Genomic DNA, 14,730 nt, shown 5'->3' on the forward strand with positions numbered 1-14,730 from the left:
TGTAGCGTGAACCACAGGAAAGCAAGTCCACCAGCCTTGACTTGCAGACCGAGTGGCTCAAACATCATGTCAACCTTAATGGCCTTCTGTGTCTGCAAAATAGAGCTTGTTATCTCTCTCAACCCCTCCTGAAGGCAGGAAACTTGTCCCTCTGTCTCGTTCTCTCTAACACCCCAGCATCGAGCACAGTGTCTGGCACCAAGCAGGAACTCAGCAGAGTTCCTCAATGTTAAGGTAGTATTTTCCAGGTAAATATTCCCCACTCGTCCAGAGGTTGGCCAAAGCCCCTGTCCTATCCCTAACATGCACAGACATGGCGTCTTCCAGTTTGCTTTCATTAGGTCCTGGGTGAAAAGAGTCATATGAATGAAGACTCTCAGTGGTGGGTGGTCACCATCTTCCTTTCCAGAAGCCATGTCTTCATTAGCAACCAAACTCTGCATGGCCCGGGACAAACCTTCATAACTTTACGGTGGGGCGGTAAAAACTCAATTCCTTGCTTGCGGGTGAGGCAACCCAAAGGTGTTTCCCAGTTGGCGCCATCACTGGTAGGATTGTTTTCACGCTGGACTTGGAGCGCCCTGCCTGTCGTTCCCTCTCCCTGTGAGAGGGGAAGCTGGATTTCTCCCCAGGCCCTTTCCCCTCTGGACTGACTTTCTTGGCTTTGCTTGGCTGCTTGGGGATTTTAATTGAGCAGAAGGAAGTTTTTCCCACTTATTTCCCCAAGGAGTGAGCTCCTGTTCCTTATCAGTCCTTCCCTGCCCTGGAGCTGTGCCTGTCCCCCTCATCCCCACAGCACACCCTACAACAATGAGGGACTCACTTGGAGGTTTATTGATGGAGGAACAGAAGCACCTTGTTTTAAACACCATCTTACTTCTGTGGTCATTTGGCCCACAGTGGGAAAACGGCATTATGGGAGGTGTAGCCAGTGCACTGACGAAAGCCTAGAAGAGCGCCCCTTGTGGCGAGGTGTCAGCATCCCCGTAAGTTCTCTCCCAGGAGATTGGCTACAGGAGCGGGAGGGAAGTAGTCATCTGCTTCTCTTGCTTCCTGAGGCTGTGGTTCAAGGCGGCTCTGGTGGGCATATTCAAACTGACTAGAGACGTTACAGGCAAGGGTGTGTGGTAGCTGTTGGAATCACTGATCTCAGTCTCAGCGTCTGTGTTTCTGTTGGAACCCGGGAATTTGGAGGTCACTGAAAACAATAGAAGAAAGCATGTTAAAATTTTAATTTAAAACTGTTTTTTAATTATGTCTTTTCCAGCATGAGTGCCTTGAATGCAGATGTGAGTGTGGAAATGATTGGCAGTGACAATACATCTATATGGTATGATGTATCTAAGAATGAATTTGTAATGGGATGCTGAGCTAGAGGTCCCCCAGAATGGAGAAAACCCCCATAGCTATCACTTGAGGGACAGGGGGAAGTGGAGGGGGAGTCATTGAGGGGTACTTTGCATATCTGAAGAGCTTGGCCAGTGTTTTAGTAATGTTAAAAGCTGTGCCTGCTTAGTGCCAGAAAGATGGGCGCGACTCTAACCTGTGATGTGTGATGCAATGTAGCTGGAGGGGCTTCCTGCACCTGCATGAGCTGTGTGAGCAGCTTGGAGATGACTCCTACGTCAAGGGGCCACACTTGCCCGGACTAACAATGGCAGCTGAGAAAGCAGAAGAAGCCAGAGTGCTGGCAGATGTAACCCAGTGTGGGTGGAGTTGGGAATGGGGTTACAAAGGAAGGTCAGCACTGGAATTTAAACCCAGGAGCCAGCAGCTATGCTGGGGCTTAACCATGCTGTTGGAGCACAGAGAGGGAGGTCTCTCTCTCTCTCTGCCAAGCTCTCTCTCAGCCATGCTAGAGCTCTGGACCATGTGGGAAGGAGAGTAGGAGAGCCACTAGAAGCTCTGTCTCACTTGCTCTCTTGACCATACGGCTGGGAAGGAGAAGCCCCTTAACTATGTAGCAGCAATGCAAGGTCTTGGCCATGCGATTTGAAAGCATGCAAAAGAATTCCCCGGCCCACCATGGAGATGCAGTTTTGGATTGAAAGCAGGAATCTAGTGAGCTGAGCACAGACGCTTGGAGGAAGCCAGGACACAGATGGGAATCTGCCCAGCTAAGCTACAGACTTCTGTTACTTTTCCTGAGAGACAGTACCCCTGACTGGCCTGTTTTGGCAAGGGGAGGCAAGACTGTGTGTTTGTGGGTATTTCTTTGTTTCTAAAGGGCTTGCGATTTATCAACAGAATTCCGCCATTGTTCTAAACCTGTATAACTTTTGAATAAATAGTTCCTTTCCTTCTCATAAGACTCTGGCATTGGGAGTCACAGTTGTTCTCGGCAGTGGGCATTAGAACCCAGGGCAATAGAAACTAGGGGATTTGTTACACACTGAGTGGAGAAAGCCAAGCAGGAGGGAGGCTGGAGCTAAGGCCTGCTCTGCTGAAGTGGAACAGACACCCCTCCAAACCCTAACCGCTGCTTTTATGTGTTCAGAACCTAATGTGTTACGACTCAAAGGCAAAATCTGAACACACTGGGATCTGCCTGATGCCCACTATAACCTGCCTGGAGTCAGCATGGGCACAAAGAAAACCTTCAGAGTTCTCCAAAACAATAACAACTTAAAAACGCAACACATAGTGTGTCTAGAAAACACACAGAATGGCTAAATTTTTTAAAATTTTTGATTGCAAGGAAAATACATACTTCTTTTAAATATAAAATTAAAAACTATTTTAAAAGCACCAAAGTGAAAACAAAAATCCCTCTCACTGTATTTGAAAATTAATGCAATGAGGTTTTGTTTGTTTGTTTTTTCTTTTTACTTTTTGCAATGAGTTTTTTTAAGTATAAATTTTTGACTCACTTAGTTAGAGACTGGCAATGTGGTTGAATAATCTAAAAGAACCACTCTCTGCCACAAAACACTTAGAAATTTAGATAAAATATAGTTAACGTAATTTTAAATGCATTGTTGAACTCACAAAAAGGAAAGAAAAATTAGAAGCCAAAACTGAAGCCAGTGACATGAGAACCGAAGCTGGGGCAGCCCGTGGGGCTTGCCAGTCTTGCCCACCAGGGCTTCGTGACTCGGGACGTAAAATCCTGAGCTCTTGCCGGGTGGGGAGTTTACCGAGGTGCTTGTATGAATCCAGGACTTGCAAAGCACATTCTTGGCAAAAGGGTACACCAGAAAGAAACCCAGCCAGTGCCACAAACGTATCTGTATCCACCAGGATTCTGCGTCAAAAAGGAAGCCTCTTCTGAAAATTCTGGTCAATGGGCCTGTCCTCGTGTGGTGTGCGCTTTGACACGTGGCCCAAGAACTCACGAACTGAGAAGGTAATACAAAAAATTTAATGCCCTGGCTGGCATATCTCAGTGGATTGAGTGTGGGCTGCGAATCAAAGTGTTGCAGGTTCGATTCCCAGTCAGGGCACATGCCTGGGTTGTAGGCCACGGCCCCCAGCAACTGCACATTGATGTTTCTCTCTCTCTCTCTTTCTCCCTCCCTTCCCTCTCTAAAAATAAATAAAAAAATAAAAAAATAAAATGAGATTACCAACAGAATAAACAGGAGGAACCTTGATTGAAAAGTTATCACTGTCTATAAAAAAAGCCATTTAATACCATCAGCAAACTAAATCCACATGACAAAATAAAGCTTAATTATTAAAAAAAAAATTCTCCTGAGTTGGTAATATCTTTGAGGTGCTTGACAGAAGCAAAATCACAGTGGCTCCTTAGGGTCTCCCCTCACCCCCAGTGTAGACCCACATGAGTCCCACAGATAAAGGCCTAGTTGAGAAAATATGCTTGCGGTAAAAAATGACAGCTACAGCCCTGGCTGGGTGGCTCAGTTGGCTGCAACATCGTCCTGTGCACCGAAGGGTCGTGAGTTTGATCCCTGGTCAGGGCGCGTACCGAGGCTGCGGGTTTGATCCCCCATCGGGGTGTGTTCCAGAGGTGGCCAGTTGATGTTCCTCTTTCATAGTGATGTTTCTCTCTCTCTCTCCCATTTCTTCTCTCTCTAAAATCAATTAAAATATCCTCAAGTGGGGATTTAAAATAAATTTAAAAAAGAAAAACATCTTTAAAAAAAATGACAACTACAGACATCTGCAAGACCCCTATGGCATCGGTATCTGTGTGAGAGGAACCAGAGAGAGGCAACGGGGCATCCGATGTTCCTGCATCTCCCCCAGATTCTCGGGGAAAAGGGCAGCGGGCCAGTCCGAGAGGAAGGAAACTGGAAGTGTGTGTAAAGGGTCCTTCTGTGGTCAAATCTGAAGGGGCTGGAGCAGGATGTGCCTTGTGAACTCTCGAAACCATCAGAATCCACTTCCTTGCAGGACACAGCCTCACAGTAGGGAAAGACCACTGAAAACGGAATCCGCACTGAGTAGGACCGGAACAGCAGAGGCAAAGGAAAGAGCAAGGTCAGCTACAGATAAGAGAGAGGAGCCCAGTCTCGGAAGGTCATTAACACTTCACCAAAACAACAGGAGAGAGCACCAGAGCCAAAGCCAGGAAGCTACACTGACCCATCTGTCATTCCCAAAGGTTGAGAAAAAACATTTCACATAAAAATAAACTGCATCAGAAAAGGTTCATAACAGAAACCCGCACAAAATTATACAAGAAAAGATACAAAGCATTTTATTGCACGCTAAAAAGTGCTGTAAAGCAAATGCAAAATGCAGAAAGCATTTCAACATAAACTAAAAGAAATTAAGAAAATGATAGAATACATGAGAGAACAAAATAAGTCACAATTTTAAATATTTATACATGCAGTGATAAAACTGAGAAAACAGATATTTTGAAAACAAACAATCATTATTTCCAAAACAAAGCCTAACCGGAAAGAACACGAGAGCAAACAAGCAAACCACACAATGCCTTATGAGAAATAGAAGGATAAAAGAAGGAAAGTTTAAAGAATAAAAAAGACCCTGGCCAGGTAGCTCAGTTGGTTAGAATGTCGTCCCAATACACCAAGGTTGCAGGTTCAATCCTGATCAGGGCACCTGTAAGATTCACCCAATGAATGCATAAATAAATGGAACAACAAATTGATGTCTATCTCTCCCCCTTTCTCTCTCTAAAAATCTTTAAAAAATGAAAGTGGCATACTTATTAGACAAAGATGATCCAACATTGAGACCTGGCTGGCGTGGGTCAGTGGATTGGGTGCCAACCTGTGAACCACGGGGATGCCGGTTCAATTCCCATTCAGGGCACATGCCTGGGTTGTGGGCCAGATCCCCAGTTGTGGGCATGCAGGAGGCAACCACACACTGATGTTTTTCTCCCTCTCTTTCTTTCTCCCTTCCCCTCTCTTAAAATAAATAAATAAATAAATAAATAAATAAATAATAAAATCTTAAAACAGAAAGATGATCCCACATACAAATAATGAGTACTCAAAGAAGAAAATTTTACATTACAATTTAAGAAACTATCTTGAAGTTAGAAAAAAGAAAAAGATCTGGTGAGTACACATACAGGCAGCCCGCGCCCTGGGAGAACTGGGTCGGCAGGGCCACCACTGGACCCTGGGGCTGAAAGCACTGAGAGGGAGGATGTGTGGAGAGTCCTTTGTATGAGCTGCTGCCTCTATCTCCCCAAGCTGAAAGAGAGGGGCTTCCTGGGACCACCCAGAGAGCTTCAGCTCTGGTTCCTGGGAGCTGGGAGACCCAGTAGGTGGGGGTAAAATTCCTGTCCAGGAAACATGGAGGTCAGGAAACATGGGAGAATTGGTTTCTTTAGTGGTGACGTGAAGTTGCTTCTGCATCCTAGAGGCATGGTGCTCCTCTCTAGTGGCCAAATTCTGGGAGGATATTACCTGAGGACCAGACACAGACAGCTCCAGAGAGAGAGAGAGACAGAAAACCAGTGTGGAGCCATTGTGAACCCTACCCAAGAGGGGTCCCTTAAGGAATGAGGGGACTCGGACAGCTAGTGCCTGAGTACCACAAGCCCCTGCAGAGCCAGGGTCTGAGAGGGCTGCTGGCCAAGTGAAAGGAAGTCCTCACAGAATCAGCAGAGCTGCAGTCAGTCAGGGGACTGGGCTGAGGGAAGGGAGATGTGATCCGTTCAGAGTTTTGATAATCTTTAGGCACTGGGCATTTGAATTCCAGAACCAGTGCTGTGCTTGTTGTTTAAGTGGGCCCGAGGACCTTTTATATTCTAAGAGGGAGTCCATAGGCTATGGGCCCTGTCCAGGGAACAAGCTCTTATTCAGAGGCAAGAGGAGAATTTCTCTCACTGAAAAAATTATAAAGGAAGACAAAAATAAATTTGCATTTAGATGATACCCAAAAGTTGAACTTGTTCAATATACTGGCTGCATGGTCTCGCTCTGGATTTCTATCACTCATCACAGAAAGACTCTACTCCGATTGCTGAGTAAATCAGGAAGACTCTGCAGCCAGCAGCCGTCTCCCCTCTGGGATACTGTTTCTCCTACTTTGCAGGAAACATAGATGACAGGCAAAGATAGGCAAAGAGAACTCAGGATTGTCTTACTCACGGGCCCCTTGTGAGTTGGGAATGGAGGTAGTCAGCATCTAACTCCACAAGCCTGCTGTATTAGCTTCACCCCATCCCTTCTGCCAAGCCCCTTCCATACACAAACACTGGGCGCAGCGTGGCAATTACAGGGAGGGGAGGCAGGGAGGGTGGTGGGTGGAGGTGGACAAGGGTGTAAGGGGGATAAATGGCAATGGCAAGATACACTAAAAAATAAACTATTAAAATTTTTTAAATAAATGAGAAAACACTGGGGTTTGCCTAGAATATTCAGTTCTATCAGCCACAGACTTTTCAAGGACAGACTGACAATAACATTGAGAGGAAAGTTATATATACAATTATGCGGAATTTAAAAAAAAAAAACCCAAGACAGGTTGGCAGAAGGTATCACGACCCCACCCGCACTCTGCACTGCGGGCAGGGGTGCTGGAGCTGGCTGTGCGGAGGACTCACCTGTCTGCCAGGAGCGGAGACCTTCCTGGGAAATGTGAGAAACTGCCGCTGGTCCGCTCCGCTGCCAACAGCATGGAGTTCTCACTGGGCTGGGAGGATGGCGGGAGGCTGCTCACAGGCTGGATGGAGAAATTCAGAGTCAGATGACCAAGTCTGCTCCCTGATAGTTCTTGGCCTCCTCTGGTCAGAACCATGAAGGAGCTTACTTGAGTCTTCCAGCCCAGTCCTGGGAACCTGTTCCTGAAACATCAAACCCCAGAATCATCAGAAAAAAACGAGGCCTCAGGGAGGATCGCCTCTACTCTCTGACGGGCTGCTGTGGCTACTAGGCCCAGAGGACCAGATCTGAACGTTAAAGACTGGAGCAGCAGGATCTGTAAAAGCTGCCTCCTCCGGAAGGCCATAGGTATCTAAGCGCACATCTTAAAAAGGAGGATGGTGCTGGGGAGTCTGAAACCTGGAGGTTTTAGGCAATCCGGTCTGTCAAGCATTTCCTTCCTGTGCCTCTACCCTAAGCAGATCCTGGGAGAGCCTTCTGTGTGTCAGGGGGAAAATAATGCCTTAAATAAACTCAAAGGGAAAAGCAAATCCTTGGGGGAAATATGGCAAAGATTTGTGATGAAAATTACAAAAACTTGTGATTAAAATTCTTGATGTATACCAGACCACCAACTTACACCATACACCAGAATAAACTCAAAATGGATAAAGGACTTAAATATAAGTTGTGATACCATAAAAGTCCCAGAAGAAAACATAGGCAGGAAAATTTCACACATTTCACATAACAATATTTTTGCTGATATATCCCCTGGGGCAAAGGAAATAAAGAAAAAAATAAATAAATGGAACAACATTTGCTTATTTTAAAAACTTTTTAAAAGTTTCTGTACAGCTAAAGAAACCGTCATCAAAATGAAAAGGGAACTGACTATATGGGAAAACATATTTGCCAATGATACATTGGACAAGTGTTTGATCTCTAAAATGCTCACATGACCCAACACCAAGAAGACAAACAACCCAATTAAACAATGGGCAAAGGACCTGAACAGACACTTCTCCAAGGAGAACATACAGATGACCCATAGACATATGAAATGATGCTCAGCATCACTAACCATGAGAGAGATGCAAATTAAAACCACAATGAGCTATCACCTCACACCTGTCAGAATGGTCATATAAACAAATCAACAAACAAGTGCTGGTGAGGATGTGGAGAAAAGGGAACCCTAGTGAACTGTTGGTGGGAATGCAGACTGGTGCAGTATGGAATTTCCAAAAAAAGTAGAAGTGGAACTGCCTTATGATCCAGTGATTCCACTGCTAGAAATATACCCTAAGAATCCTGAAACACCAATTTAAAAAAACTTATGCACCCCTATGTTCATAGCAATGTTATTACAATAAACAAGTGTTGGAAACAGCCCAAGTGCCCATGAGTAGATGAGTGGATTAAAAAACTATGATACATTTATGCAGTGGAATACTTTGCAGCAGAAAGAAGCAATTCCTACCTTTTGTGACAGCATGGATGGAACTGGAGACTATTATGCTAAGTGAAATAAGCCAGTTGACAAAAGATAAATACCATATGACCTCATTTATAACTGGAAGCTAATGAACAAAAAATACTAATGAGAAAAATAGAACCAGAGACATGGAAACATGGAACAGGCTGATAGCTGTAGGAGGGAAGGAGGGAGCAGGGAATGGTGGGAGGAAGGGGAGGGGGCTAGTCAAAGAGCATGTATGAATTGGACATGGACTCATGGACATGGACAACTGGAGTGGGAGAGACGGGTGGGCTGGGTAGAGGGGGCAAAAGGAAAAAAAAATGGGATGACTGTGATAAAATAAGCAATAAAAACAAACAAACAAAAAAAAACCCCTAGTACATCACATTTTATGTAGATAGTGTTTTGAAAACAACCTTCTTCATTTAATGAAAACACATTTTCATATCATAGCAAATGCTGTGCAAATATAATTTTATATTTTAATATATGAATATACCATAATTCCCTTAAAAATTCTGGATGTATAAAAAGCTTTCTTTTACAAATTGATTTAGAAAAATGAAAGGATACCAAAAGGAAAATGGCCAAAGAACAAACTAACCAGTGCAGAAAGAAAAAAAGGTAACAATGTGGAAACTCACTGAAAATCAGACATGCCACTTCTTTTTACCTATAGTTATTAGAAAAATATTTGCATTTATAATTCTCAATTGTGATAAGAATGCAGTGATACAGATATTCGTATTATTGGCAAGAGTATAATTTGGCATGGACTTTCTAAAAATAATCTGGCAATACATATTAAAAACCTTAAAAATGTTCATAACCCCTTGAATTCTACTTCCAAAAATCTACTCTGAGAAACAATCAAAAGAAAAGTGTGGACTTTACCTACAAGTGCTTGTTTTAGCATCATATACAATGATGAAAAGTTAGAAACAACTGTAGATATCTGATTTTAGGAACATAAAGTAAATTTTAATTCATTCATACAACTGAAGAGCATGAAATTATCAAAATGATGTGTATGAAGACCTTTGAAAAGAAACGGATCCCAAACAATAAAAAGCTAAAGGCGTTTATCACCGCCAAACTGGTATAGAAATGCTAAAGGGGCTTCGTTAAGCAGAAAAAGAGATAAAAACACAAATAATAAAATGGCAACAATGGCAATAACTACATACTTATCAACAATTAGTTTAAAGTGAACCCTCCCATCAGAAGACGTGAAGTGGCTGAATGGAGAGGAAGGCAAGACCAGCACTCACGCGGCCCACAGGAGACCCTCTTCAGACCGCAAGACACACAGACCGGAAGTAAAGAGGTGGGAAAAGGTATTTCATGAACATGAGAACCAAAAAAGCTGTGGTAGCAACATGCACACCAGACAAAATGGAGTTTAAAACAAAAACTGTAACAAATGACAAAGAAGGATATTTCATGTGCAAGAGCCAAGACCTGGAAGCAAGCTAAGTGTCCATAGATGGATGACTGGATAAAGGAGATGCAGTACATGTACAAGGTCTGTTCGGAAAAGTCCAGCCATTGTTAATGTAAGGAGAACAGTTTGCCAGACATTGATGTGACCTGGCAGCCAAGGAGAGTGGACTGGAATGCGCATGTGTGAACAATGACGACTTCACTGTACTAGTCAGTGGGAGCGGTAGACACTGTTGAAGGAGCATGTGTACTGTGCGGCCATTACACTCAAAATAAGCGAGTAGAGCAATGAATATTCAACAAATTTTGCATTAAGCTTGAACATTACTTCATAGAAACTATTCAGATGATTCAGAAAGCTTTCAGGGATGATACAATGAGTGTAGCACAAATAAAAGTGGCACAAATGCTTCAAAGATGGTCAAGAATCTGCTGAAAGTGAACCATGTTCTGGAAGGCCTGCAACAAGCAGAGCACCTGAGAATGGTGAACATGTATGGGCTGCAATCAACAAAGATCTGTGACTGCTAGGGTGAGAACTAGAAGCTGATCTGGGGATTACAAAAACTACTGTGTCCAAGATTTGGACTCAGGGTCTTGGCATGAAACGTGTTGTGGCAAAATTCATGCCAAGAATTCATGCCTTCTGCTCTGCTCCCAGAGCAGAAGGAACAGTGGCTAATGCCTTGATTCAAACCACTACCCACGAACCAGATTTCCTCAAGATGGTCGTAACTTTGAAGGGAACTGAGGCATCCTTGTCCTATGTACAATGTTTCTTATATCTTGTATCTTCTTCAATAAATGTCTCTATTTTTCATGTTACCTGGCTGGATACTTTTTAGAATACTACTTGGCCATAAAAAAAGAATGCAATCTTACCATTCGCTACAACATGGATGGACCTAGAGGGAATTATGGTCAGTGAGATAAGTCAGAGAAAGACAAATACCATATGATTTAATTTATATGTGGAATCTAAAATACAAATAAAACAGAAATAAACTCATATGGGGATGGAGGGAATCAACAAAAAGGATAAAAGGACTCATGGACATGGACAACAGCGTGGAGTTTGTGGCGGGGGGAACTTGGGTAAGAGGGGGGTAAATGGTAATGGAAGAAATATAATAAAAATAATAAATACATTTAAAAAAATTTTTAAAGAAACAAACTCGTAGGTGCAGAGAACAAGCTGATGGTTGGCAGAGGGGAAGGGGTTCAGGCGGCTGGGTGAGAAGGTGAAGGTGTCGCGCAGCACAAACCGATGGTTGCAGGGGAGTCACGCGGAGGTAACGCACAGCATCGGGGACGCGGTCAGTGATGTTATCACAGCTGTGAGCGGCGCCAGGTGTGTCCTGGGTTTACTGGGGAGCACTTCACGAGTTATATAAACACCCAACCACGGTGCTGTGCGCCTGAAGCTAATGTGATATGGAATGTCAACTGTCACTGAAAAATGCAAATTTTTTTTAATGGAAAAACTGTTTATGATGTGATCTAAATGGAAAAAAGCAATATTCAAAGATGTGTATGTATTTAATGTCCTCAAATACGTCAGGTAAACATTAATTTACAATGAAAGACTAGAAGGAAATATGCCAAATGTTCCAAGTGATGGCTTGAGGCTAAAGAAAAATGGGGCCACTTTTCTGTAATATTCTGATTTTCCTCATGGAGCATTATTCCTTCATGGTACTGAAAAACAAGAAAAGAACACTTCTAAGTGAGTTAAGTACATCATAGCTCCTCCTTTAGAAAAGCTAATTTGCCTTCATTGGTGTGTGCATATCACGTATCACTGACCTTTGAAATGAAGTCTTCTCATCCCCCCAGTGCAGTGGACTTTAATACTCAGCAGCGCTCCCAAGCAGCGGGGGAGGGGGGGTTGCCATGCCTCCAACCCCATCCCCGCCCCCAGAGACCTCGGCGGGAGGGTCCCACTTACTGTTGCTTCCGTGGAGCTGCTGCACAGCTTGGGCACCAGGCAGTGCGTGAACTGGATCCTCGGGTCTTTGGTGGTGATGGACAGACCTTGCTGCAGAATTGTCACCAAGCGGACCCAAAACTGAAACACAGCCTCTGGGTGTTTCTCGTGGAGCTTCAGGTAGTAGATCTTTTCAGTCACTGTCCGAAGGCGCAGGATGCGCTGGAGCCGGTCACAGATTTGTAGCTCCACAAACTTCAGGGGGAGGATCCTGGGCACAATCAGGAAATCCCCCTAGCCAACGAGCCCGGGATCTGAATCCACCACGCTGGTGCCTACCTAGAGTGTGGCTCGACCTCCCTGGGCCTCCACCTCTGCCTGGGGGTGCACATGGAGAGGGCTTGTGGTCTGCGAGTGGGAGGGTCCCACAGACCGACCCTTTTCTCCTTTCCAGGGCCTTAGTAATGAAAGAATCTGCCCACCTCAATGACAAATGCTGGTAACTGGTGTAGAGTATCTCTTGTAATCCTCACAACACCCATTCAGTGAAGGAAAGATAAGTATTATTCATTCCATATTTATAGGATTGGGGTTTTTAAAAAAGATTTTATTTATTTATTTTTAGAGAGGGGGAAGGGAGAGAGAAAGAGAGGGAAAAAACACCAATGTGTGGTTGCCTCTCATGTGCCCCCTCTTAGGGACCTGGCCTGCAACCCAGGCACATGCCCTGACTGGGAATCGAACTAATGACCCTTTGCTTCTCAGAACAGCACTCAATCCACTGAGCCACACCTGCCAGGGCATTTTACAGACTTTGAAACTGACACTCAGAGAAGCTAAGGGATTTGCCCAAATTCAGATCTAAGTGGGAACTGGAACTAAGGTTTTCCACTCCATTTCCAGATCCTCTCCACCCTGTAACCTGATTAACTCTGTTCAAAGAGTAAGAGGGTACATCCAGCATTTTTTGCAGTCTCAACACCTAATAATCCCATTGACTTTCATACACCACACCTTTTTTTATCCCCACCCCCAGGTCTATACTGACTAGATAAAAAGACCCGAGGTCCTCAGCAACTAGGCTGAGACAGACTGATACTCCACCCACGGCACTAAGCACAGTGCTCAGCATACACAGATACTAAATACTTGTTAAATGAATGAATGAGGTTCTGCGTGGCTTGTACACAAGGAATGCTGTCCTTTCTCTCCATCCAAAGCCCAGCAGCAGAACAACGCAGTCTGCCATCCCGCCCGTCCGGCCCCTCCCCGAGGCCTTTCTTTACCTGCTGAGGGTGATGACCGGAGCGCGGTCAGGTGTGCTCCAGGTGGAAAGGTGACCCTGGGGCCAGGTGACATTGGCCATCAGGAGGATGTTGGGGAGTGGCAAGGAGGGCACGGTGGAGGTTACCCCAAGGATCATGGTGGTTGACCCTTCATAGACATTCATCCAGTTCCCGGGCTTAGTGACCTAGAAATCAGCCCCGGGTGCTCGGGTCAGAGAAGCAGAAGACAGGAGGGGTGGGGGGGTTGGGACACAGGTGCCAAAGAGCAACTACAGCCTGGTGAGAGCTGGGAGCACCCCTGCTCCTCCCTGCGTCAGCCCATTGGGCTGGGCCGGGCCGTGGCCTGCATCGCCCTGCGTGCGGTTCTCCCCAAACCAACAAGCTCATTGGCACCAGCAACGCCATGTTGCCCTTCTTTGCATTTTCTGCATCATCTAACTTGATTATTATTCTTGTTTGTTTTTGCATCATCTAACTTTAAGGGGATGCCCTGGTAAGAACAAACTTTATTCTTCCATCTTTGGGTAGAAGCAGCCAGCATGGGTTTTTAATGGTCTGGAAGGGAGATTATGTGAAGACAGTTCCAGGAAGGGAGGAGAGTGAGGAAAACCCCATAATGCTCTAGGCATAAACAGGCCAACTTGAGACTGAGATCCTCTGGTTTCACTAGCCAGAATGGCTTCTTTCGCCTCCCTGGGGCTTTAAAAGGCCACAGCATTTTTGGACCAACCCCTGGGAACAGGTTTTAGAAAGGGAAAGAAAGGGTACCTGGATAAAGTTGCTTTCGAACACTGTTGAGTTGGGAAACAAGTTGAATTCTGGAGAATGAATCAGTTGACAAAGAGGGCCATCTTCCACCCCAAGTTCCACTCCAGGGCCTGGGACCCTGACCTCGGGAGGGAGGCCCCTGATTTTACTCATTGGATCTTGGGAAGAATGGGCTGGGGAACATCCCTGGGGCTCCGGGCAGACCCAGACCCGCTCCAAGGTGCCGATGGACTGCTGCCCCCCTCCCCTTTCCTCCACAGCTCCCCCACTCCCCTCCTGCTTTACAGGCTGCCCTCCAGGCCAGGGGGGCCTGCCCGCGGGCTCACAATGGCAGGAATGACATCAGGAATGTGAGGGCAGCAACAGGAAAGGAAAAAAAGAGGAAAGGAAGAATCAGGGGGGAGCAAGGCTTTTCTCTCCCTTTTCTTGCTCATTACGAACTGGCAGTAATGAAGCCTATTCCACTTTTCATTCCATCTCCCCACAAACACGAGGAAAACGTCTCTCCCAAGGGGACGCCAGGACAGCAAGGGAGGCTCTCGGGAACCCGGCCTTCATCCCTCCCCCTCCCAGGGAAGCCTCTCACAGACTTGCTCTGTCCCTGTGACTTGTGCCTACATAAAAACTACCTTGGGGGTGAGAAAGTTCATTATGGATATATTTTGTTACATTGCATTCTGAAGAATCCATGGAAAAGGAAAAACATGATGTTGAAAAAAAGGGCTGCGTCCTCGGACTTGACCCATTAGTTCATTGACGTCATCCACACCACTGAGCCTCCTTCTGTTTCCT

General features: G+C 45.2%; 1 protein-coding gene across 1 annotated transcript; it reads right to left on the bottom strand.

The window, feature by feature from the left end:
* Positions 1-1,010: 1,010 nt before the first annotated feature.
* On the bottom strand, positions 1,011-14,091 carry GARIN1A (golgi associated RAB2 interactor 1A). Its single transcript, XM_045855586.1, has 5 exons — positions 13,939-14,091; positions 13,171-13,355; positions 11,906-12,155; positions 6,995-7,113; positions 1,011-1,170 (listed from the first exon to the last, which is right to left on the bottom strand). Exons 1-5 carry the CDS (start codon positions 14,089-14,091, stop codon positions 1,011-1,013), a joined length of 867 nt encoding a protein of 288 aa, XP_045711542.1.
* Positions 14,092-14,730: the final 639 nt, after the last annotated feature.

This window comes from Phyllostomus hastatus, unplaced genomic scaffold (assembly GCF_019186645.2).
Source record: "Phyllostomus hastatus isolate PE091 unplaced genomic scaffold, TTU_PhHast_1.1 phas_scaffold_114, whole genome shotgun sequence".
Lineage (NCBI taxonomy): Eukaryota > Metazoa > Chordata > Mammalia > Chiroptera > Phyllostomidae > Phyllostomus > Phyllostomus hastatus.

Excerpts from the sequence above, each read along its gene's own strand:
- GARIN1A (XM_045855586.1), bottom strand. The coding sequence starts at position 14,091 with ATGAGTAAAATCAGGGGCCTCCCTCCCGAGGTCAGGGTCCCAGGCCCT. Across the intron at positions 13,356-13,938 it reads TCGAAAGCAACTTTATCCAG|GTCACTAAGCCCGGGAACTG; the intron begins GTACCCTTTCTT and ends GCTGATTTCTAG. Across the intron at positions 12,156-13,170 it reads CCGGTCATCACCCTCAGCAG|GATCCTCCCCCTGAAGTTTG; the intron begins GTAAAGAAAGGC and ends GATTGTGCCCAG.